We start from the raw sequence: 23,866 nt of genomic DNA on the forward strand, positions 1-23,866 counted from the left end.
CCAGTGGAGGACCAGGGTAAGTGAGGGAGGAAGATGGACAGGGGCACCAGGGAGTATGAAAACGTCATACCACTAAAGCAGTGTAACTTCCACACTTTGATGGGGTAAAAAAATATTAACAAGCATGCTAATATTTTGATATGATTGGTCATCTACCTATTCATGTTTTATATTTTAACAGTATAGTCATCTTTTTAATATTTATCTCCTTTGTCATTATATGGGAAATATATTTCACCTAACTGAATATTTTAATTTAAAAATGTTTTGATCATGATACTATGCACATGTCCTCGGTCATTCTTTATGCACTATTTAATGTGGCTGAGTCCTATAGCACCCTTCTCCAGCAGCCCTTCATCTTGCAGTACTAAAACTCTGCTCAGTTAGTATCCCCTTTTCTCCTCTCTTCTGTCCCCAGCTACATTCCAACTGTCTGTTTCTATGTTTTACCAGCAGAAAGATAATCATTGAGCATATCGGAAAGTAGGTTGACTGATTTTAAAATGAAGCCACTGGAGCTTACATATTCAATGCATCATTCATCTTCAAGTGTTTTTACTTTAGAAATCCATACACTTAAGGAATTAAATAATGGCAAGATCATTACCATAAATGAAAATTGGACTGCAATTCTCTGTATTTGTTGGGTCTTTATGTGGTGTGGGGATCAGGGTAAATGGTGACCTCATAGAAAGAATTAGGCAGTTTCCCTTCTGTTTTTGTTTTGTGGAATAATCTGAAAGGCATTGGCATTGGCATTAATTCTTCTTTCAAAGTCTGGTAAAATGTTGTGCTAAAACCATCTTGCTCTGGAATTTTTTCTTTCTTTTTTTTTTTTTTTTTTTGGTTGGGAGACTTTTAGTGGCTGCTCCTATTTCACTAGGGATTTTTTTTTTTTTTGGTTCTTTTTTTTCAGAGCTGGGGACCGAACCCAGGGCCTTGCGCTTCCTAGGTAAGCGCTCTACCACTGAGCTAAATCCCCAGCCCCTTCACTAGGGATTATAGATGTGTTTAAATTGCTTATCTCATCCTGATTTAACTCTGGTGGCTGGAATAAAACAAGAAATTTATTAATTTCATTTATTTCCTAGTTTGTTGGATTACAGGTTTTTAATGTATGTTCTTATAATGTCTGGATTACCTCAATGTCTGTTGTTATGCATCCTCTGTTTTACATCTCTAATTTTGATCATCTCTATCTCTGTCCATCACTTAGTTAACTTAGCTAGGGGTTTGTCAGTCTTATTGGGTTTTTTTTGTTTTTTGTTTTTTGTTTTTTTAACAGAGAACCAACTCTTAGTTTCATTTATTCTTTGTATTAGTTTTTTTGTTTGTTTCTATTTTACTGATTTCATCTCTTAGTTTAATTCTTCCCGTGTTCTTCTGTTGGATATTATTGTTGTAGTTGATCTAGAGCTTTTAGGTATGAGGTTAATATGGCATTTCTCCATTCTCTTTATTAATGTATGTATTTGGTGCTGTGAACTTGTCTTTTAGAACCACCTTCATTGTGTCCAATGGGTTTGGGTGTGTTGTATTTTCATTTTCTTTTAATTCTAGAAAGCTTTTCATTTCTTCCCTTATTCCTCTTTTAACCCGTTTTCCATTCAGTAGTGAGTTGTTCAATTTCCAGGAGTTTGTAAGCTTGCTGATGTTATCTAGCTTTAATGCATGGTGGTCTGATAGGATGCAGGCTGTTATTTTATATTTCTTCAACCTATTGAGACTTGCTTTGTGACCAGGCATATGATCAGTTTTGGACAAAGTTTCTTTAGGCCCCACAGCTATATTCTTCTGTATTTGCTTGAAATGTTCTGTAAATTATCTATAGGTCCATTTAATTTGACATAAGTTAGCTCCAGCAATTCTCTGTTTAGCTTTTGTCTGGATGCCCCTTTCTATTGGTGAGAGTATGGAAGTTGCCAGCTAGCACTGTATACTGGTCACTATGTGATGTAAACTGTAATAGTGTTTCTTCTACAAACTTAGGTGCCCTTTTAGTTAGTGCATAGATGTTAAAAATTACAGTATTCTGTTGGAAATTTAATTTGATTAATATGTAATATTCTTCCCTATCTCTTCTGACTAGTTTTGCTCTAGTTAATTCTGACTAGTTAGTCTGTTTTGTTAGCTTGGGTTATCTTTTCCATCATTTTACCCTAAAGTGCTGTTTTTTCTTGATGTTAAGGTGTATTTCTTAGATGTAGCAGAGAGATGGGTCCTGTTTTTCCATCCATTATATTAGTTTGTATCTTTTAATTACAGTACTGAGACAGTTGATACTGAGTGTTACCAATGAGCAGTATTTGTTAATTCCTGTTATTTTGTGGTTATGGTATGGGTTTTTGATTTGCTGGTATAAAATTATTTATTCCTTGAGTTTTCTTGGATGTTGTTAGTCTCTTCAGATTGAAGTTGTCCTTCAGTCTTCTTCATAGGGCTGTATTTGTAGATAGATCTTGCTTAAATTTGGTTTTTATCTTGGAATGTCTTTCTCCAGCTATTGTGATTGAAAGTTTTGCTGGGTATAATAGTCTGACTTGGCATCTGTGTTCTCTTAGAGTTTGTAGAAAAGTCTATCTGGCTTTTAGAACACCAGTTGAAAAGTTATTCTAGTAGACCTGCTTTTATATGTTACAGGTTTTCTTTTTTTTTCTAGAAGCTTTTAATATTCTTTTTTTTTTGTCTGTATATATGTTTTCATCATTATGTACTGAGGGAATTTCTTTTCTGGGTCAGTCTATTTGGTGTTCTGTGTACTTCTTGTACCTTGATAGATATCTCCTTTTTTACTTTGGGGAAATTTTCTTCTGGTTTTTTTGGGGGGGTAGTATTTTTTGTGCCTTTGACATTTCTTCCTCTCTCTATTCCTATTACTCTTAAATTTGGTCTTTTCGTAGTGTCCCACATTTCCTGCATGTTTTGTACCTGGATTTTTAGACTTAACATTTTCTTTGAATAATGTATCCATTTCTTCTATCTTGTCCCAGTGCCTGAGATTCTCTCTATATTTTGTTGGTAAGACTTGCCTCTGAGGTTCCTATCCAAATTCCAAACTTTTTCATTTTCAGTTTTCCTTTACTCATTTTTTATTCATTCTGTTTCTACATTCAAGTCTTAAATTGTTTTCTTCCTTTCATTCCACTGTTTATGTTTTCATTGACTTCTTTAATGAGCTGAGCCATGTGGAGTTCAGTAACAACAAGAAAGGTTGAACTTATTTTGCACATGTATATGTGATATAATCCCTCAATTTTAGGGCATGATCTCTGTGTATAAGAGGGTAAGTTTATATATATTTTTTTTCAAGTACAGATGTATGAGAGAAATAAACACATGATTCACCACCTATATTTACAAAGGAATTCCACCCTATTGTAGTATATTTTCCTTTCTTTTTTTTTTCCCACGTGGAAAGGTTTAATGAGAGAAGAAGAGTAGAAAAGGAGAGGAGTAAAAGTAAAGGCCAGGGGGTTGGGGATTTATCTCAGTGGTAGAGTGCTTGCCTAGCAAGCGCAAGGCCCTGGGTTCGGTCCCCAGCTCTGAAAAAAAGAAAAAAGAAAAAAAAAAAAGTAAAGGCCGGCCATGAGCACGTGGAGGGAAAGGGGTGGTGGGGGGGGCAGCAAGAGAAGGAAGCATATTTTCCTTTCTTTTTTCTCTTTTTTTCCTGGTTTTGCTTTTGTTAATTTCAACTTATTTTGTCTATTTGATTTGAAGGTTCTGTTCTAGCAGTACTCCTGTGATCTTCCAGGTGTTCTCTGGCTGCCCTGGGGAAGTTAGTCCTTATAGTCACCTCTGACTAGCATAGCAGGTAGAGAACCTCTACACACACACACACACACACACACACACACACACACACACACACACACACACACATTTGCACAGTTCACAGTGTCTGCTGCAAACCATAAATATACTACCAACTTCTATTCTCACAGAGCATGGAAAATTCCACAAGCTGCTCAGGAAGATCCACCAGACTCGGGAGGGGCACTTACACATGAGGATCCCATGCATCTGCTTAGTGATTGCCCCAAATGCTCTACAACAGCTTACTGTGTCCTGGATGTCTTGGCACAGGAACTAGTTAGACAAGGCCCCAGCCAGACTGGGAAATGGAGCCCTCATAGAGCATTTCCCTACTTGAAAATCCCAGTTGCAGGTCAATTCTCCATTCCCTGCTCCATTAGGACCAGTAATAACACATCTCCATATATTAGCACAGTGCCCATCAAGCTAAAGACTTGTGGCATTGTGGTTAAACTTGAAAATTATAAAACTACAAAAACATCCTTTCATCTTCAAGAAAAAGGAAAGAGCTTGCTGAGCTTCATAGACCTGTCATCTTAGCAGTCAAGAGATAGAAGCAGGAGGATCAAGAGTTCAAAGCCAGTCTCAACTATATAGTGAGTTTGAAGCTAGCCTTGGCTACACAAGCAAAGCAAATGTTGCATATTGTTTATATGAATTAAAATTAGTACAATGCTGTGGAAAACAGTATATCAGTACCTCAGAAATGTGAAATAGGATTATCATAGGACTTAACAATACCATTCGTGGATATTCCCAAAGAAAATGAAACCGGTGTATTGAAGAATAAGAATTATTGCATCATTGTTCTCAATAGCCAGGAAAAGGAATCCATGACAGACAGGATAAAAAATAAATGAGGTAGGAGCTGGTGAGCTGGCCCACTGCAAGCCTGACAACCTGAATTTCATCCCCAGAACCAACCCACATAAGAAGCCAAATGTGGTAACATGCATTTGTGATCACAGCTCCTCTGTAGTGAGATGAGAGACAGAGAGAAGAAAACCATGCAGACACTTGAGGGCCCATTAGAACAGGAGAGAACACTGCTCAAAATAAAGGTGGATGACAAAAAGACCACTCCCAAAAGTTGTTCTCTGACATCCATTTGAGCACTTGTACCTGCACACACTGAATACACATCATACATACAAACACTTAAGAAAATGTGATTACACAGAATCTACTGGCAGGAAGGGTGTGGTGGGTCAATGTTGCCCACTTGTATGTAGATGGAGAAGCAGAGTGGGAAGGCTGGGTTCCAGTATTCCCTTCAAGGAGGGCACTGCTTCCAGCTGAGCTTCTTACCTATGCACCCTGTAGTCCCAGCCTCAAGGATCACTGCAACCCAGGATTTCAAGACTAGCCTGAGCAGCATTGTGAGACTTCATTTCCAGAAAAAAAAAGAAAGAAAGAAAAGATGCCTCTCTCTCCCAATGTCTCAGACAGCAGCACTGCACAGGGCCTTTTGGGGACATTTAACCCAAGGTCTGCGGGTGAACCTTAGTACCATGGAGAAAATGATGCAAAGAATAAAACCTTTAGACCATTGCACACTACTTCAAAATATCCTCTGTATACCTTAAATGTACTCACAGCTCTAAAAAATGCTAACTCAAAAATTGTGGAAAATGCTTTAAATACTTTACTTTTTCTTGTTATTAAAATAGAAAGAGGGGGCTAAAGAGATGTCTCAGAGGACATATTCTAGGCAGTTTCAACCTTATCTTCCTACAGCGTGCAGTAGCTTGTAACTCTAGCTCCGGGAGATCCAGTGTCCTCTTCTGGCCTCCACAAGCAGCTATGGTCACACACCTGCATACATATATACACACATGAACACACACACACACACACACACACACACACACACACACACACACACACATACTTCTGAAAAAGAGTTCAGAATAGAATCAGTTGAAATTTGCCAATTCCACTGCTTGATTCATCTTTATGTATTGGAGAAACTTTAATTAACTATGTATTAAAGTATTAAACTTTATTCTGGAAAGGTTAAAAAATCCTTTTCTAATTGAATTTTTCACAATACCTGAGTTGGGTGTTTAGCCTCTAAGTATATAAAAGGGATTAAATTGGGCTTTTTTTTTCCAAATATTGAAGTGAAATGAGAATATGACTTAGGTGGGAGCTGAAGACAACCAGAAGTTCCTTTGCTTTCTTGCAGTTTTCTGTACATTGTATCTGTAGTAAGATAAGAGTGATTCTCTTTAACTCTCAAAGCACACATTATGTAGCTTAGTAACTCCTAGTGTGTATCACATGGCCCATTCACTGGCAAGTAAGCAGATTGCGCTCAGATGACATGATCAATTCCTGTGCTTCCACATCCAGCAGCCCCCTTGGGGTTGGGGGAGGCAAAGATAGCTCAGCATGTGCAGCAGGCACGGCACAGCCTGATCTGAGTCCTCAGAGCCCACTTCTTCCCATCTCCACGTGAGTGCTGTACACGCATGCCTCTCCCAGCCATAAACATACAAAACTAAGAAGAAAACCTAAAAAGAGGTGAATAATCCAAGTGGTTAAGGGCTGGGGAAGTGGTCCAGCATTTTAAGAGCATAAGAAACTTAGTGTACCAGATGCCTACTTGTTACCCTAGCGCTGTCCAGGACAAGAAGATCTCTGTGGCATGTTGGCCACCAGGTTGAGTGAGAGATCCTGTCTCAAAGGAATAAAGAAGAGGTAGAGCAGGACTCAGCATCACCCTCTGACTCCCACCCATCTGTAAGCAGGTGCACTTGTGCAGACAGCACCTGCGCGTGTACTCACACACACACATTAGGAAAATACTGAAACATCAAAATGCTTGGAAATTCCTTATGTTAATTTTTGAGGTCAGGTTTTATGCCATCTAGAATTCTTGCGTGAAAAATGGTTAGAACCAAACACAGTGCCTGTGTTCCCTATACTCATGCTAAGGCAGAAAGACTACTTGAGCTCAGGAGTTGGAGGTCAGCCTAGGTAGTTTGGGGGGTAGCAATTAGTTACTGACCTTGGATAAAGTTCTCTTATTATAATCACAATATAGAAATATTCTATGAACACTTACCTCATAAGTGTTGTGTTTACCACTTAAATTTTTCTACTATTTAAAACACTCAGGTTTGAGATTGAATGTTTTGCCATTATTTTAACCTGAAACAAACGTATACTTTACATCTTACAGTAGGGATGGAAATAACTTTGTGATGTAAATGAAAGTGTTCTTTTCCAACTTTCATGGGTTTCAAGTGAATTGATTTATCAAGCTATAGAGGTAAATGTTATTCTTTTTGTAATGAATTATAAAGGTCCCTATGTATAGTAATTTTCCTTCACTCCTTGCTCTCTTGTAGGATTTATTAACCAGACATAAAGTGTTGGTAGCAGACTTCTTAGAACAAAATTATGATACTGTAAGTAAAACATTTTTAAGATATCTTTCTCCCTCTTGTTATCCAAGGACTGGCTCGGGTCCTTTTATTATGTTTTAGTTGAAAACCACATGTAGGTAGGGAGTGCAGAAGGCTTGTGGACTGGGCTGGCAGTCTCAAAGGTTTGTAGTTCCAAGACCTGAAGACTAAGGGCCTGTGTCCTTCTAGATGCCCAAGATTGAGGCTTGTGTTCCAATTGCCTGTCACCTGGCACTTGGAAGGAAGTATTTTTTGTGTAGATAGCTATTCCTTTGGGGGGCGGGGGGTGTTCAGTTGTTTCGTTGCTGCTCCCCAAAGTCCTGGTCACATGTGGTGGCTATGGTAGAAAGCAATTCTGCAGTTGGGGGTGGGGGTGGGGGGTTTACAAAGAAATGGAGTTGGGCTAGAAGGAAAGCTGAAAGGGACAATGGAAAAGAACTAGAGGACCCTGGGTCTACTATATTTGTATTTTAGATTCCCAATTAACATAATTTGTCTGATGGAAATGTTGATCTATAAAATGTCATATGTTGATCATCTTTTTGTTGCTGTGACAAAATATCTAAGAGGAATAACTTAGAAGAAGGAAAGCTTTATTTTGGAATATGGTTTCAGTCCATGGTCAATTGGCTCTGTTCCTGAACCTATTGTGGAGCAGACATCATTTTGGAAAACATGGTGAATGAAAGATATTCCATGGCAGCCAGGAGTCAGAGGAAGAGTCCAGAGACGGAAGACACCCTTCAAAAACATGCATGCCTCTAGGGTTGGGGGAGATGACTCGGCAGCTGTAACACTGGGGTTTGGTTCCCAGAACCCATTTAAAAAGTCAGGTGGGCATAGCAGCCCCCAGCAATCCCAGTCAGAGGGGACAGAAACTGACGATCTTTGGAACAAGCAGGCCAGCCACTAACTAAATTGGTGAACTCTTGGTTCAATAAGATACCGTGTCTCAAATACTGTAGAGCAATCAAAGAAGTCAACCATCAACATGTAAACATGCATACATGCACACTGCACACACACACACATGGAGGGAAGGGGAGAATCATGACCCTTAGTGACCTATCTCTCCTCTCCTAAAAATCCATTAAACTATGACTTCATCAAGGGTTAAGTTGCAGACTTCTTATTGACGAAGTTAGCACTCTTACTATGCATCGCTTCTCAGTAGCACTGCAAGCTGGTGACCATGTTTTCTATATACAAGCTTTTAGGAATAGCTTCCATATCTGAGCTGTAACCTTGTCCCTGTGCTCATGAATAGAATAACATGTGAAGGAGAATAGTATTGTGACTTTAATACAGTCTGCGTAATTGTACTTCTCAATTCTAAATCAAAAGTTTTAGTGGGTGTGCACAGAAGCCTGTCACTCAGCACTCTAAGGATATCCAGTCCTTCTCTATCCTTGACTATTTTTGCTTCTGGCTATTTGCTTTTTGAGCTGCAGTGTTCTCTGAATAATGTGTCCACAAATGGTGAGGAGTTAGTACCAAGCTTCCCCAAGTGATGCTCTCTGCTCCCAAGGGGACATGACTGATGACTGTCTTGAGATGCAGGAAGATCCATGCCCATAGTGCTGGCTTCTTGTGAGAAAGGATGGACTGGCCAGTAGGTGACATGGTCCTTGTGTGACAGTGACCACCCACGCCTCACCTGCTGACATTATAGACTTGACAGTCCTAACTATAATTTAGTCTTCTCCCACAGCCAACAACTACAGAAAGAAATTTCATGAAGTTTTAATAGATGTTTTATCAGAATGATTTATTGGGAGGATTCAAAGTTTTTCCATCTTTTAATGCAATTTCTAATCTGTAAAACTAATTGAGAAGCTGTATCATTTATCCCTTCACCTCCCTAGCCTGGTCCCCTCTATGTCCAGCACAGTCGTGAGAATCCGAGACATTCCGGTTGAGCAGTGGCGACGCGGTGGGTCTGAAGGAGTGAGCACACTCTTGCTGCAAAGGACACACTGCCACTCTCAGACTTACTGTCTTTTTCTTAGATTTTTGAAGACTATGAGAAGCTGCTGCAATCTGAGAACTATGTGACAAAGAGACAATCTTTAAAGGTAATACTAGATTGTTTTTAAGTTCTTATAAACTGACATCTTGTTAACAAACAGTATCTACTCTAAACAAGTAAATACAGAAAACTGAAAATGTCCTTTGATTTGAGAAGTGACTTTAGGGGTGTGTTTTATGCTCTGATGGAGCTTTGTGGCAAAACAGCATAAGTAGCGAGTGTGTGCTGAAGTGAGAGTGGGGCATTTCAGTAGGAAGAAGGCCAAACCGAAGCTGACTCAGCAAAACGCAGGGCCCTCCCCTGGGAACATCCTCAGAGGTGACAAGAAGCTGGTCGGGTGATTGGGATAGGAGTGAATGTCAGGAAGGCTCAGGGGAATCCTAGGAATCGCCTCAGTGTGCCTTACTGTCAAAGCGACAGAATAAACCAGTCCAGTTCCTCTCCTGCAACTCTGTGAAGACGGAAGAAGTAACAGCTCCAAAGTACAACCCACAAAACACAAATGTGTAAATCCCCCTTGGTGTTTTACGTTTGGGAAATGATAAACCTAGTGTTTTTGAATGTGAATAACAACTGTTATAAAACCGTGTTTATAGCATTTAAATGTTCTGGAGCTTCTATGTTAAGGGAAGCATTTCTCTCCCAGCAGTATAACATAGTTTTCTGAAATACAATTCATTGCCAGGTCCCATTCCCCAACCACTGTGGACAACCAGCGTGTATCCACAGCTTTGCTATTAAACTTCAAATGCTCAAGTTACACTCCTAACAAAGAAACAGAAGAAATAGTTATTCCCTAAGAGTGGGTATTTTAAATGTCAACTAAGCTAGGGTATAGCTCAGTAGTTGGACACTTGACAGGAGTGTACAAGGCCCTGAGTTTGATAAGGGGGACTGAAATGCTTATGTGAAAAAACCTGCCATAAATACAACCTAAAAGAAAAAAATAATGGCGTGCTTCACTGGAACAGAATCTGGAAAGGAGTAAGAACAAGGTGGAATTGGCTGGGAAAGAAAGCAAAGTAGGGGTGGGTAGTGATGAGGAGCTGGCTCTGAGTGTGAACTACTCACCCAGAAGCCATATGCAAGGAGGATGCATAGGCTGGAAAGTGGCTCAGAGGTCAAGAGCACTTGTTTCTCCTCCAGAGGATCCATGTTCAAGTCCAAGCACCCACATAACAGCTCACAACCACCTGTAACTCCAGTCCCAGGGGATCTGATGACCTCTTCCGGCCTCTGAAGGCACTAGAAGTATAAGTGGTATAGACAAGAGATCCATACACACAAAACTAAGATAAAAATAAGTTAATTTAAAATCAGAATGCAATGGTAATTGTCTCTGCAATCCTAGCATGCCCCTGCAGAGGTAGGGGGTTAGGAGGCAGAGCTAGGAGAATCACAAGAAGCTCATGGGCCAGCTAGGACTTAAAGTGACACAATAAGGTACAAAATAAACATTTAAGTTCCCCTGAAGGTTGTAAGTTCAGTAAATGATAAACTATTTAAAATTTTGACTGGAAAAACAACTGTTTATTATAATATGGAAGTTACAGAGTTGAATGCTATGGGACTTATATTCGCAGCAGCTTATAATAAGAGAGGCCGTGTCTCAAAGTAGAAGGCTAGCACCAAGACCCAAGGTTGTCTTCTAGACTCTGCATAGGTTCCATGGTCCACATAACACACACTCATGCACACACACGCACACACACACACAGAGGCACGCACACAGGTGTGCACACACTCACAAAAGAGTGCTGGTTCTTAATTATCACAAATGCTGTGTGGTGTTGGGGAAAGCAGTGGGAGGGAGAATGTTCACTCAGTCAGCAAATATTAACATGCTTCTCTTGTAGACATGCAGTGGCTACAAGCCAGCACTGTGACCCTGGGCTTTGGTTTAGAGAGCAGGTGATCTTGTATGGCTTTCAGATGCTCTAAGTACTAAAAGAGAAGATTAGCAGACTGAAGGGCCATGTTCTAGTAGACTCTGGAATGTTCCCACTAAGAAAGAAAGCCTTAGTTAAAAGAGTCACAGTTCTACTAGGAAAGGTTTTGTGTGATGGAAGGAAACGCACGTCTGAGGTGCTAGATTTGCACCAGAGCAGCTGGAAAGGCAGCAAGGCCTTTCTAGCAGTGAGCTTTTGAGTAGAGAGCTAAGTGTGAAAATGTAAAAATGAGTCCGAATAAGGTATATGTGTGTTAAGACCTAGAGGCCGAAGCCATATCCTTATGAAATGCTAGTGGAAAGCTCAGGAGCCCAGCACAGTACAGCTCTGGGCCCTAAGTACCTGCCCTCCCTAGAAAAAGTTGCTCAGAAATAGCCAGTTGTCAAGAGCAGGTGGGTCTGTGCAGATGATGTGGCATGGCTAGGGCTGCACCTCTGTCTTTCCGATCACTGTTGGATTTTCCCAGCACTTTTTGTCAGCTAGTAATCCCGCGCTAGCCATGCCGTTTGTATACTTTCCAGCTGCTGAGACGCTCACTCGTGATGTCAGGACCTTGACATTCGTGAAGCAGTGCGCATGTTCTTAATATAACATGCAATTTTTAATTAAGGTAATGAACGTAAGTTTGTTCTGTCCATATCTTTACATTTCTTTCACTGAGGTTTTGCCTTGGTCATGCTATGTCCCTATAGTTATGCTATCACTGGCCCAAGCTCTGATTTACTTGGCAGGTCAGTTTTCAGCCAGTCAATCAGCACTTTTTATTGAGGTGACCCATTCAGAGAAATTTTGTGCTGTGCCAGAGCTCCTCATATTGAGGCCAGTGATACAGGGAACTGAACTCCAGGCAGAGCAGTGACCTCAAAATGGCATTGCCCTCTGTCCAGAGATGTGCTGGAGAGTCTGAGACGATGAGCCTTTGCCCTGAGTTATACACCCAGTGATGATCCCACCAAGCTTCACTGGTAGCTCCAAACCCATGATCACACAGGTGGCTCTGCTTAAACTGAGTATAAGGCCTGAATGTGGAAAAGGATTTGTGGAGCTTAACAGGACGAGAGGGAGATGAGAGTAGGGAATAGAAGTAACAGGAATATATCTCACACACAGAGTTGTCACAGAGAAAATTTAGTTTAGGCCTACCTGATAAGCAGAAGGACGGCCAGAGATGCCTATCAGTATTACAGGAGAAAGGCTTTGGAGAGAGGTGGCCATTGGAATAGTAAAGAGATGAAAATGCTCTAAGGGCCAGCATATGAGAAATGGCTTGTGTATTTCCAAAGTCCTTCTCAGTGTAAGTCTGATACACTGGGTAAGTAGAATTCCTGTGTGACTGAACCAAATTGAAAGAGAAAAGATGAAGGATGTGGTCTTTAGAATTGATTCATTTTCATCAGTGACAAGACCTTGAACCAAAGTTTTCCTGACACTGAGACCTCAGGCCTGTCAGAAAGCTAGTCTCCTGTCCCTTCGGGCCTATAATGCCCTTTCTTTCTGACTAACATAGTCTTCTTCCCACCCATATCTCCATTGTCTCTTCTCTAGCTGGCTTTGCCCAACCTTGTCCTCCTTCCCTCTTCATGTTTTAATATGGTTCTACGAGAGCCTTACTGTGGTAAGCACAACTGGCTTTTTTGTTTATTTTTGTAGTACTGGGGATGGAACCTAAGGGCCTCAGTCGCTGTGCCACCTTCCTACCCAGAACCATGAACTGTAGGTATTTGTTCAGAGAACCAAACTAAGTTCTTCAAGTGAGTATTGCTAGTCACTAACCCTGCAATTCACCCTCCCCGAGTTCAGTCTCTGTCAGGGATCCACATCCATTAAGTGAGTCTGGGACTGGTGGGCTAATGAAACTGATGCCAGCAGGGCACATCTGTGTCCGAGTGGGAACCTATCCCCAGCACTTGAGTGCTGGATAGCGTACGTGGACAAGAAGTTCTCTGTCCTTTTTGTCCCCGTGCCCTTCTCCTGCTCAGAGCTTCTCCACTTGGGGCCTGGAGCAGACCTTTGTACCTAGATCATCCAAAGCACCTACTGCTTCCCCTCCCTCCCTGCTTATTTACAGATGCTTCTGTTCCCTTGGGGCTTGTTTGCTGTTCTGCATTAATCTCCTGAGAGCTGTTTAAACTCCTTTCTAGTCTGAGTGTGTAAAGGAGAGCGTAGAGGGCAGAGAAACAGACTAAAGTGTGTGTCACAGATCAGAACTGTGAAAGTGTGCTTCAGGGGGAGCTGGCTTTTAAATGCTGGGTTATAAGGCAGAGAGAGATGCTGCTGAAATGGTGCTGCTGAAATCGTGAGACTGGTTCACATGTCAGCATCAGGCTTATTCTACATGGCCTGCTCCCTTCTCGGAAAGAAGAGTTACTCTGGGGAACTCTGCTGATACAAGCTTGGTGTTTCCTTAGATCTGTCCTAATGACCGAAATTGCTAATACGTACCCTGTAAGGTTTTGCCAGTGATGTCCCATAATTGTAGGAAATGGGAAGTTAGACTGCACAGCTTCATCAGTATAAACTGGCTGATGTGTTCAGCCATTTTCTGATGCCAAGGCACTTGCTACCTGATGCCTTTTCCAATCGTGTTCTAGAGTTTCCTAGACTTTCTTGGTCTTAGGATACTTAGACTCCTGGTGCCAAGAAAAAGTAATTAAGAGAGAAATTCCTTTCCCTTGTGTGCTGGAGCTTAGGAAATTATTTCTTATCTTTTTCAGAAGCTTGGCATTTAATTACTAGTAAGAAAGATTATAATTAAAAGGAAGCTTGGTGGATTTGGGGATTTTTTGTTTGTTTCATTTTGGGGTTTTTTTTTGTTTTGTTTTTTGTTTTGGTTTTGGTTTTTGGCTCTGATCAGTTTCATTAAAACAACACATTTTGGGGAACCCTCTTAGTTACACTAGCTGCTTGATTAAATTAAATGTAGATTGTTCCATTTACTTAGAGTAATAACCCGCTTTATAACTCTTCATATTGCACTGTGCGTGGTTCACTGTTGTCTTTGTCACTTAATTAAAATAGATAGACAGGAAATGGCCAAAAGACTTAAAGCTAAACATACTCTTCACATCTTGATTAATATAAAGCTAAGAATAGAAAAATACTTACTACCTGTGGCACTAATAATATAGGAGTTGTTCCAAAGTAATGCCCTTACTTAATTAGAGAAATCTAAGCTATTCCATATAGGAAAACACTTTAGGGGTGGACATATTGCTATTTGCTATCATATATTAATTCTCTCTCTCTCTCTCTCTCTCTCTCTCTCTCTCTCTCTCTCTCTCTGAACATGCTTACTTTAAGGTTGTAGTTGAGGAAGGGAAGATAGTAGTAATAGGTCTGGAGCATTTGAGCCAAGCTCTTGGGTATTTGTGTGGAGTATGGGCTTCTGGGGATCCCAGCATCTTCAACAGGCTGTGCGAATGCCCACTGCTTCGGCTGTGCTCCCAGCCCTTCATTTTTCAAGGCAGGGTTTTCTCATGAAGCTTAGGCTTGCCTCGAACTTGCTTCATGTCTCCACATCTGGCATTTTTAAGTATGCACCACCACATCCGGCTATAGTTGTAAGTTTGTGTGAACAGAGATGAAATTGGAATGATTTAATCTAAATTGAGCTCATAAATGTAATGGTAACAAATCCATTGAAGAATCAGTGTGATTATAAATTTTTATGTAAAAATTTACTGCAGTATATTTGCTGTATGTAGCACGAGCTTCACAAAGATTTGCATCCCAGTATATCATATACTGTGCCCTCTAGTCTCCTTATTTCTCCAGTTCTCACTTTCATCTCCATGGCATATGGGCATACAAGTGATTTTTACCTGTAAGTATAAATGAGAGAAAACAGGTGGTTTTTGCCTTTCGGATCTCGTTTGCTTTATATGGAGATCTCCAGTGGTATCCATTTTCCAGCAAATAACATACTTTATTCTTCTTTATGACTAAATGAAACCCTACTGTAGGCTGAGATTTATAGTTAAGTTGCTAAGTCCTTGACTAGTGCAGACAGACTCTGCATTCAGTCACCAGAGCTGCACAATCCAGGTGTGATGACACATGCCTGAGAACCTAGCACTAGGGAGGTAGAAGATCAAAACTCCAGGGTCATCCTAAACACGTAGTGAGTTCTAAGCCAACCAGGGCTACATGAAGTCCTGTCTCAAAAAAAAAAAAATCCATTGTGTATGTATACTACCTTTTCTTCATTCTGTGCAGAATAGAAAAATAACAAGCCTACACTCTATATAAAAATACCAAAGATCCCAGATAGCCAGAGCAACCCTGAGGAAAAAGAACAAAGCCAGGGGAATCACCATACCAGATTCCAAGTTATTCTCCAGAACCACTATAGTAAAAAAAAAGGCAAGTAGACCCCTGGAATGGGACAGAGGACATTAAGTAAAGCCACTGTTAGGATGTTTCAAAACATTAAGTTTCCTTTGTTACTTGTGTTTATATTGTGTGTTTGCTGGGTAGACAGGTAAATATTTTTAGAGCTCTACAGTCAGGAGTACTTTCCTTATCTTGAAGGGTGAGAAGCCCTTTGAGCTAAAGGTTCAGGAAAGCAACACTCCTTTTGCCCCTGTAATGAGAACTTTTCCAATCCTCTTGGAGAGATAAATGAAATTTGAATATCTAGATAAAGACAATCTCGGGAGACAAACATCTCCCTGGGTTACCAGGTGAGTTTCAGGTGAACCAGGAAGTGCAGGGGGTGGTGCTCTAATTCTCCCACAGGGCAAGTCTTCACCCAGAGAGTCTCAGCCAGGCTACTTCAGTACTTAGCTGTGTTCCTGGGGGTAGGCTTTAAGCCTTCAAGAGTCATGTTTTCATAGGTTTCCCATAGTTTTACAACTCCTGCTGTAATAAAATATCTTTTCTGCATTTTGAGAAGAGAGAGGTCCTACTTGCTAGGCTAGCCCCAGCAATATCCACTGCGTGGTTGGCTTGGAAGGGCACAGACAGAGACACCATGCCTTCTGTGGGTTATCCATCAACAGATTCATGGAAACTCTGTTTATCAGAAACAAGCAGAAGCCAAGAGGCAGTGCTAGGAGACCAAGAGGATCAACATGGTTCAGAACTAGACATGAGAGGTGGCAATTCAGACAGACAGTAATGAAGGTATTTCTCAAAATTCAAGAGGAGAGAGCAAGCAGAGTCTCAGCAGACATGGAAGACTGCGTGAGGCAGTGAGGATGCAAAAGTGATTCTCTGTGCATGACCCACAATGCCATCCTAGTGAGTTGTTTCCCATTGAACCCTTGAAAACGAGGCATTTGTTTATTTGCTATATAAATAGAATTAATAGTAAATACAGATGACTTTCAGGAATATCATTTTGGCTGCTGACTAATAGACTGATGGAAATCATTGTGGTTTTGGAATTATCCAGATAGAGTGGGAGCGTTTGAATAAGGAAACTGGTAGTAAGGATGAGAAGCTAGATGTTTAAGAGTCATTGAAAACCAGAAAATGGCAAACCTTGAAAAGTATTTTATTATGAAAAGAAACAAGGGAAAATGAACTGAGGAAACTTCAGGAGCTGACAGGTCTCTATGTTATCAACAAAGAAAAAAAAATGTTTCTAAAGATGTTGTTAGTCAGCCAACAACATCCAGGTGAGTCTGTGCAACAGACAAGAATTGTGGGTCCATGCTGACTAGACATTCCAGAGACATCAGTGTCAAAAATTGTCCCCACTGACAAAGCTCTGCTGGTTTGAACGAAGAGAACCTGCAGACTTCCCCAAACGTGTGTGGTGCTGAAGGAAGAGGACAGTGACAGGTGGCCACAGACAGGCTGTGGGAGGGGGAAGCCAGGAACAAAGGCAACTTCCAGGAGAGCCCTGGGAGCTTTACTGGGACAGGGAGGTTCCAATAAAGTTTAATTACACAGTTTCTCACGAGGGTGAAGGAGCAGGACCAGCAAATGGCTAATTCTCATCTTGTATGTGGTTCTTACTGTTGAATAGACAAAATAAGCAACATAAGAAGATGGCTGTCTCCTAACAGACACTCTCCCCCACACGTGTACACACATGCCTGGAATTCTGCTCTGAAAGACATAGCTGCTGTTTGCTGTGCTCTCTCCTTCCTGTCCAGGATTTCTGTAACCACCAGTGCGGCCTGCTGCTCAGGGGAACTTTAGGAACAGTCGGAAAGTGAGGGGCATCTGCGCGTGAAGTGTGCTGGTGCACTGCTTAGACGCTCCTGCGGCTGCAGCAGGTCTCACTTTGAGTATTTTAATGTTGCTTCAAAATAATGTTGCCTTTTGAGAACCATTGATATGTCACTGTACAATGTTTTGATTGTACATTTTGTAATGCCATGTTAAAGATTGAATCTAGAGTCTCACATATGCTGTTACTCTACACTGAGTTGTATCCCTAGCCCTGTTTACATTTTTGTAAAAGTTTTGAGCCAAAAAAGATGGCTCAGCAGGTATATGTGCCTGCCACAAAACCTCATGACCTACGCTTAATTCGCGGGACTCACTGTGGAAGGTAATTGGTTGTCACTAGGTTCTCTGCTTGCATGTGCGTGCACGCACGCACACACACACACACACACACACACACACACACACACACACCCCACAATATATTTTTTAAAAATACCTACAGGGTGTTTATTTTTCTGACCTTAGATCAGATTTCATAATAAAAATCAGTAGACTTGAGTTTGATTATCAGCACACCCTCCTCTCACCTCTGAAGGCACCAATCACATACACCATGTGGTTATGCATGCACTCAGACAAAACACACATAAAATCAAGCAAATAAATCTGCTAAAAAAAATTTTTCAAGTCCAGGATAAGACTTATTTAACACGAAAACTTCCAGTAAACCAGTAAGTGCATTCATTCAGGAGAGGGAATGCAGAGTTTTGTGCCTGTGCTCTGCCTAACTGTTCCTGGAGAAGTACATGACTGGAAGCAGAGTGATGGACATGATTCTGACCAGGCTGTCTCTCAGTATGTTGAGCAGTGAGTGGCTGAAGATTGACTTAAGAATTAACATTGACAAAAACATGAAAGCTTAGAGAAATAACAAATACCATGTTCAGGCCTGGCTGGCTGGTTGGTTGTTGTTGTTTGAGATGGTGTCTCACTGTGCTCACTGGTCTGCAGCTCATGGGTTCATATGATCCTCCTGCCTCTACCTCCTGAGGAGCCCGGCCTACGGCAGGTCTGCTGTACCTGATGCATACTGTTCTTTAAGCACCTCCCGGCTCTTCGCTCTGCACCAGCCTTAGGTTTCCATTCAGCTTAGGTGAGATATATTTGAAGAATCACATAATGGCTTTGGGTTTGTGTCTTCTTGCAGTTGCTGGGTGAGCTGATCCTGGACCGCCACAACTTCACCATTATGACCAAATATATTAGCAAGCCAGAGAACCTGAAACTCATGATGAACCTGCTTCGGGACAAAAGTCCAAACATCCAGTTCGAAGCCTTCCATGTCTTTAAGGTAAAGGGCTGATGCCTCGATATGGTTTTTCTCTAACTTTGAAATGGCAGGCAAGGCCTCTGCTTTTTGCTTTCCTTTCCTTGAGAGAAGATTAAACAATCTCTTTGTTTTGCAAACTTACTCTTCCACTCATCTGTTACAGAAAACCATACTTTGAGTGCTAGCTACAGCTGGGAAAGTTTGCCTCTGACCTTTACGTATAAATTTATAAATTTAGAGAAATCTCACATTTGCATCAAGCCGACCTAACTTCAGAGAGCCTGCAACCCAGTACCTTGCAGTAAGATAGAGTCATTTTCAAATTAAAAGTCAATTGAAAAATGAACCAAGTTTGACCTGCCTGGTAAAGGCCACTTTAGCACTCCCTGGAGCCAAAGGGGATGGGAAGCGCAGTGAGGCAAAGCCTCATCCAGGCTCTGCCACCACACTTTAGCACTTCAGTTCTTCCTCTTCTCTTCATGAAGGCTTCGTGCGGCTCGGTGGTTAAGAGTACTTGCTGTTCTCGCAGGGCACCCAGTCAGATTCCAGCACCCATGTGTGGTGGCTCACCAGAGTCGGCTCCAGGGATTTGATGCCTCTGTCTCCACAGCTGCTGCAGTCATGTGCACACCCCATACCCAGGCACACATACTCACACATACTAAAGACATAGCTAGAGCAGAGACTGAGCGGAAGCTAGAATGGAAATGCTGGCTTCTGCTTCCCACTGTCTCCTCTTGGAACCCAAATGAAGTCCTGAGGATGCAGCCAGCGCCCGGCTCACTTGTCGCTGCTTTTTAAATGGGGTCTTTCTTCTGAGTAACAGTTATTTCTGTGTTATTCCCAGAAACTTCAGATAATATGTGAATGTATAGGGTAAAAGCTCATTGTCATCCCATACTCAAAACTACTGTGGATATATCTTTGGGATTATCCCCTGGCTTTATTCATATTACACTAACAATTTAAATCCTAGCTTTTGTCACATTGTACTGTTTTATGTGTAATTTCAGAACAGTAGTCTTATAGGCATCCTACTTCATCATTGGGCATTTTATTCTAGTATGAATGGCCCTGAGCTTTGGACAACTAATTCCATTTCTTACTGTGACGTATGTTGCAGTTCCTGCTATGCATCTCACTTTGGCCAGCTTTTGGTTGTTCTCTTATAATTGATGTCTAGAATAAGAGCTCAGTAAACTCCAGGAATGTTTGGTCTTAAAATGTATATTCACGGGCAGAATTCCTTGTCTACTAGTGGATAACATAGGAGTTTATAAGGCAAGAGTTGCTTTGACAAGTTAAAAACTCAGTCTTTCTGTTACCAGATATTTATTACCCAAAAAGGCACTAGGATATTTAAAATATTAACTGTACAAGTTTCGTTCATTCCACTTGAAATCCGAACAGAATTTTTTTTCTGCAACTTGATAAGCTGATTCAAAAGTGTGCTTGGTAAAGAAGACATAGGTCACCTGTAGCCATTTTGAAGAGCTGGGTAGAGATGTCTACTGTACTGGATATAAGCCTGAGATCTGGCCACATCCAGACACAGTGAATAAAGTCAGCAAATGTTAAGAACATCTAATTTTTTTTTTTAAATTTGAAATTTGTCTCTGTCTGGATTCATGCTTTGTAGTTACAGTCTTAGAGCCTGTGATAAAGAGACAGACACAAGTACAGGAGAGTGATCACCTCAGGAGAGAGAGTGGTACGAAGGGGAGGTGTCATGGCTGTACTCAGGGTCAAAGCAAGCCAGGCTGCTGGCCTTGTGCAGCTTGCGCATCTGTGATGACATGTGGCATAGTATTGCCCACATTCTTCTTTGTGTTAGAACTGTCACATAAAAAGTAAGTCAACAGAATCAAACAGAAAGTGTGAGTGTAGTTCCAGGAAACAGTAAGCCTCAGAGACTGGCAGACCTACCTGCCTCAGACCCTCCTGAGGAGTGGCAGTTCAGAAAACTGTGCACCATGCCACTCTGTGCCCAAAAATGTGTACCCTGTCATATGAAGTGAAATCTAGTGTCATCTAATCTTGTTCAGAAGCATATGACTATAAAAAGATTTAGTTCATGGCAAGCTAGAAATAGCCTGCTCCATCCGCAGACAATCCGAATTTAGTTCCCCTAATCATTGGACAGAGTAGGAACATTTAAAAATAGCTAACCACTTGTTTACTTGTGTGTGTGTCGATTGGGCCTACCCTGCACCTTGGCACTTGATTGTTTATTTCCCAAAAATAATATTTTGCCATTTAGAAAAGCTAGAGTCCTAAACGTATTTATTTCTGTATGAATAGCTACTCACCCCTCAAAGCAGCCTCTGTAAAGATGGAAAACCCATGGGGCACACTCCTGGAAACGCCTTTCAGGCTAGTAATGCCACTTCCGTCACCTACCTGAATCCAGGACTCCTGTGAGACTCCATTTCAGGCAGTCAGTGGCCCTGGAAAGTACAGCGGCCACATGGGAAATCCTGGGTGAAAGTCAGAGCAATTGTGTGAAACCTCCAGGATGTGTCAGAGCACCTAGGCGAGGGCGGTGCTGGCATTCACCCTCTGTGTTAGCTCTTTCCCCGGCAGGACGCCATGCCCCTCACCCTCCTGAAAGTTAGACAGTTGGAGAACCCTGTTTTGTGACTAAGGAAGCCATTTCTGTGGGAGAGTCAAGGACAAATTAGCATGCACTCTACCAGTGAACCTCACCTCCTACTTGTGGGCTTTAGTGTGACGGCAGGTATTTAGGGAAACCACTGTGTGATATTGGTGGTAACTTAAGGAGCTTGATAATATTAATGAGTAATTACTGTGCGCATGAGTGCCGAATGGATACATGCAGGAACTGCATCTTCTTCTCAAAACTCCTAGTCATTTGACAGTGAGAATGTGAGGAACTAGTGCGTTCCACAGCAGGGATAAGCCAAGAGAACACTGCTGAGTTACATGATGCCGTCAGTATGAAATGTCTGCAGGAGGTTCATGGTGGGAAGCAGAGTAAGTGGGACTGCTGATGAGTGTAGGGCTTCTTTGGGGTGACAGAACTGTCTTAGAGTTGACTATGATGACACAATTTTGTAAGCATACTAGAAATCATTAGAATATGAATATATATCAGCCAGCCAGCCAGGTGGACTAATATGTGAATCATATCTCAGTGTGACTGACTCTAAAACTTTAAAACCTGAATGGTATACAAGACACATCCAAGGACAATATGAAGAATCCTTTTAAAAAAAAAAAAAACTTGAGAAGAGAGATCAGAGGTATTTCTGGTCCTTTGCTTTGAACTGCTATTTCCTTTTGAAACTGTTTTACAGTTTTGAGGAATGTTTTGAGCATAGCTGTCCCTCTCCTTGCTCTTGCCTATGAGTAAGAGCAAACAGTTTAAACCACAGCATGATATGCCTGCATGCGACACAGCACGGGCAACACCACCCTGTAGCCAGCTGGGCTCCTGAACTCCAAGGCTTACCTGGAGAGCACAGCAAGCAGTCTTCCCCTCAGACCTGCAGTGATGAGAGGAGATAGCATGTATAACTAGATAGCCAGTACCCAGAGTCTGCCCTAACTGAGGCTCAAGTGGAGACCAGCTCTTAATATACAAAGAATCTGTGTGAAGGTCTATGATGGCCTGTAGTATTAGCTCCTCCAGAAGCTGGCCAGGAGGGTTGCTGGTTTCAGGGTAGTCCTGAAAAGCAAGAGGACTGAGCTATAACACAGTGGTAGAGTGCTTAACTGTAATAATGTGTGAGGCCCTAGGTGACTCAACCCCTGGTACCAGACAGAGACAGAGACTGAGACAGACCAATGTTTAAGTGGAAGGCTGCATGAGCATTATATGTCTGAGTGGGGGAGTTTAGAAGACTGATTTGATTTCCTATTTATTGTGGTGCTGGAATGGAGCCCAAGGCCTCACAAGTGCCCCGCCCTCACAAGAGCTAAATGTAAGTGCTTTTTCACCATTTCCCAGCTTTCTCACCTATATCACATGTCAGAAAAGTCAGAGCAGTGTTCCAAGTGTCTCTGGGAACCTCAACTTCCAGCCTGCTTGCTGGCCTCTACCACCCTCACTATCTGCATTGGTGTTCAAAGAGCCTTGTCAGCCATGGCATGGCAGCTCCCCTGTAGAACTTGGCCAGTCATTCTTGAACAGAAGCAAACTGATGTCTCTGAGACTGCCAGTTGGTGGTCGTGGGGTGTGTGGGTGTGGTGTGAGTGTAAGAATAGTATGAAATGGACTTGTACATGGGCAACTCCATGTCACACGGGCAAAGTATTCTAGCAGACAACAACGCTGGAACAAGCACTGAGTGCCTCACCAGTTCAAATCCTTGCTGGTAAAAAGAATTTTAATAAAGTCGGTTAAGATATATGCAAGATGGACTGACCCTGGACTCTGACCCCATAGGTAGCAATGAATATCCTAGTAAGAGCACCAGTGGAAAGGGAAGCCCTGGGTCCTGCTAAGACTGAACCCCCAGTGAACTAGACTGTTGGGGGGAGGGGGACAATGGGGGGAGGATGGGGAGGGGAACACCCATAGGGAAGGGGAGGGGGGAGGGGGATGTTTGCCCGGAAACCAGGAAAGGGAATAACACTCGAAATGTATATAAGAAATACTCAAGTTAATAAAAAAAAAAAAAAGAAAGAAAGAAAGAAAAGAAAATTTTAAAAAAAGATATATGCAAGATTTAATTTTCATTTATAAAAAGCATTCAGATTTAAAACGGAAAACAAAACATTTTGTTTCCTGAATTAAAAATATTTGAATGTAGCTACTGACTTTCTCTCTGTGCTTGAAACTCTATATATTTCTGAGACCTGTTATGTAAACTGAGAGATACAAGCATTAAGACAGCAGTTCAAAAAGCCATGGGCTATTTTCATGCGTTTACCTCTGTTTAGAGATACTTTGAAAGTAGCATGTTCTGAACACATCAGTCAGCAGTGAGCATCCACCATGAAGCCTCCTCTCAGCTAGCCAGTAAGTCCTCAGGCAGTCAGGGTCAGTACGAACGTCTAATGATCAACTGTCTCCTGAAGAGAGGGCTCAGAGCCATGCACAAAAAAAAACTAAGGGAAAACCTTAAAGCTTGCAAACAACCTCAACATTTTTGCTAGGTTTTAGTACAGGGTGTGGGCTTTGGAGTCCATCCAGCACGCCTGCCTGAGAACTCTACTAGGCTTCTGAAAGGAGCGTGGTTTG

General features: G+C 41.7%; 1 protein-coding gene across 8 annotated transcripts in view; it reads left to right on the forward strand.

Moving 5' to 3' along the window:
• Cab39l (calcium binding protein 39-like) overlaps positions 1 to 23,866 on the forward strand; it is a 103,716-nt gene that overhangs the window by 74,977 nt on the left and 4,873 nt on the right. For all 8 annotated transcript variants that reach the window (XM_087585260.1, XM_087585259.1, XM_087585258.1 and 5 more), the window contains 3 exon segments: positions 7,173 to 7,232; positions 9,239 to 9,304; positions 18,538 to 18,681. In XM_087585260.1, the coding sequence (XP_087441386.1) occupies positions 7,173 to 7,232; positions 9,239 to 9,304; positions 18,538 to 18,681 (270 nt within the window).

The sequence above is a fragment of the Rattus norvegicus genome, chromosome 15, assembly GCF_021556685.1.
Source record: "Rattus norvegicus strain SHRSP/BbbUtx chromosome 15, alternate assembly SHRSP_T2T, whole genome shotgun sequence".
Taxonomy (NCBI): Eukaryota; Metazoa; Chordata; class Mammalia; order Rodentia; family Muridae; genus Rattus; species Rattus norvegicus.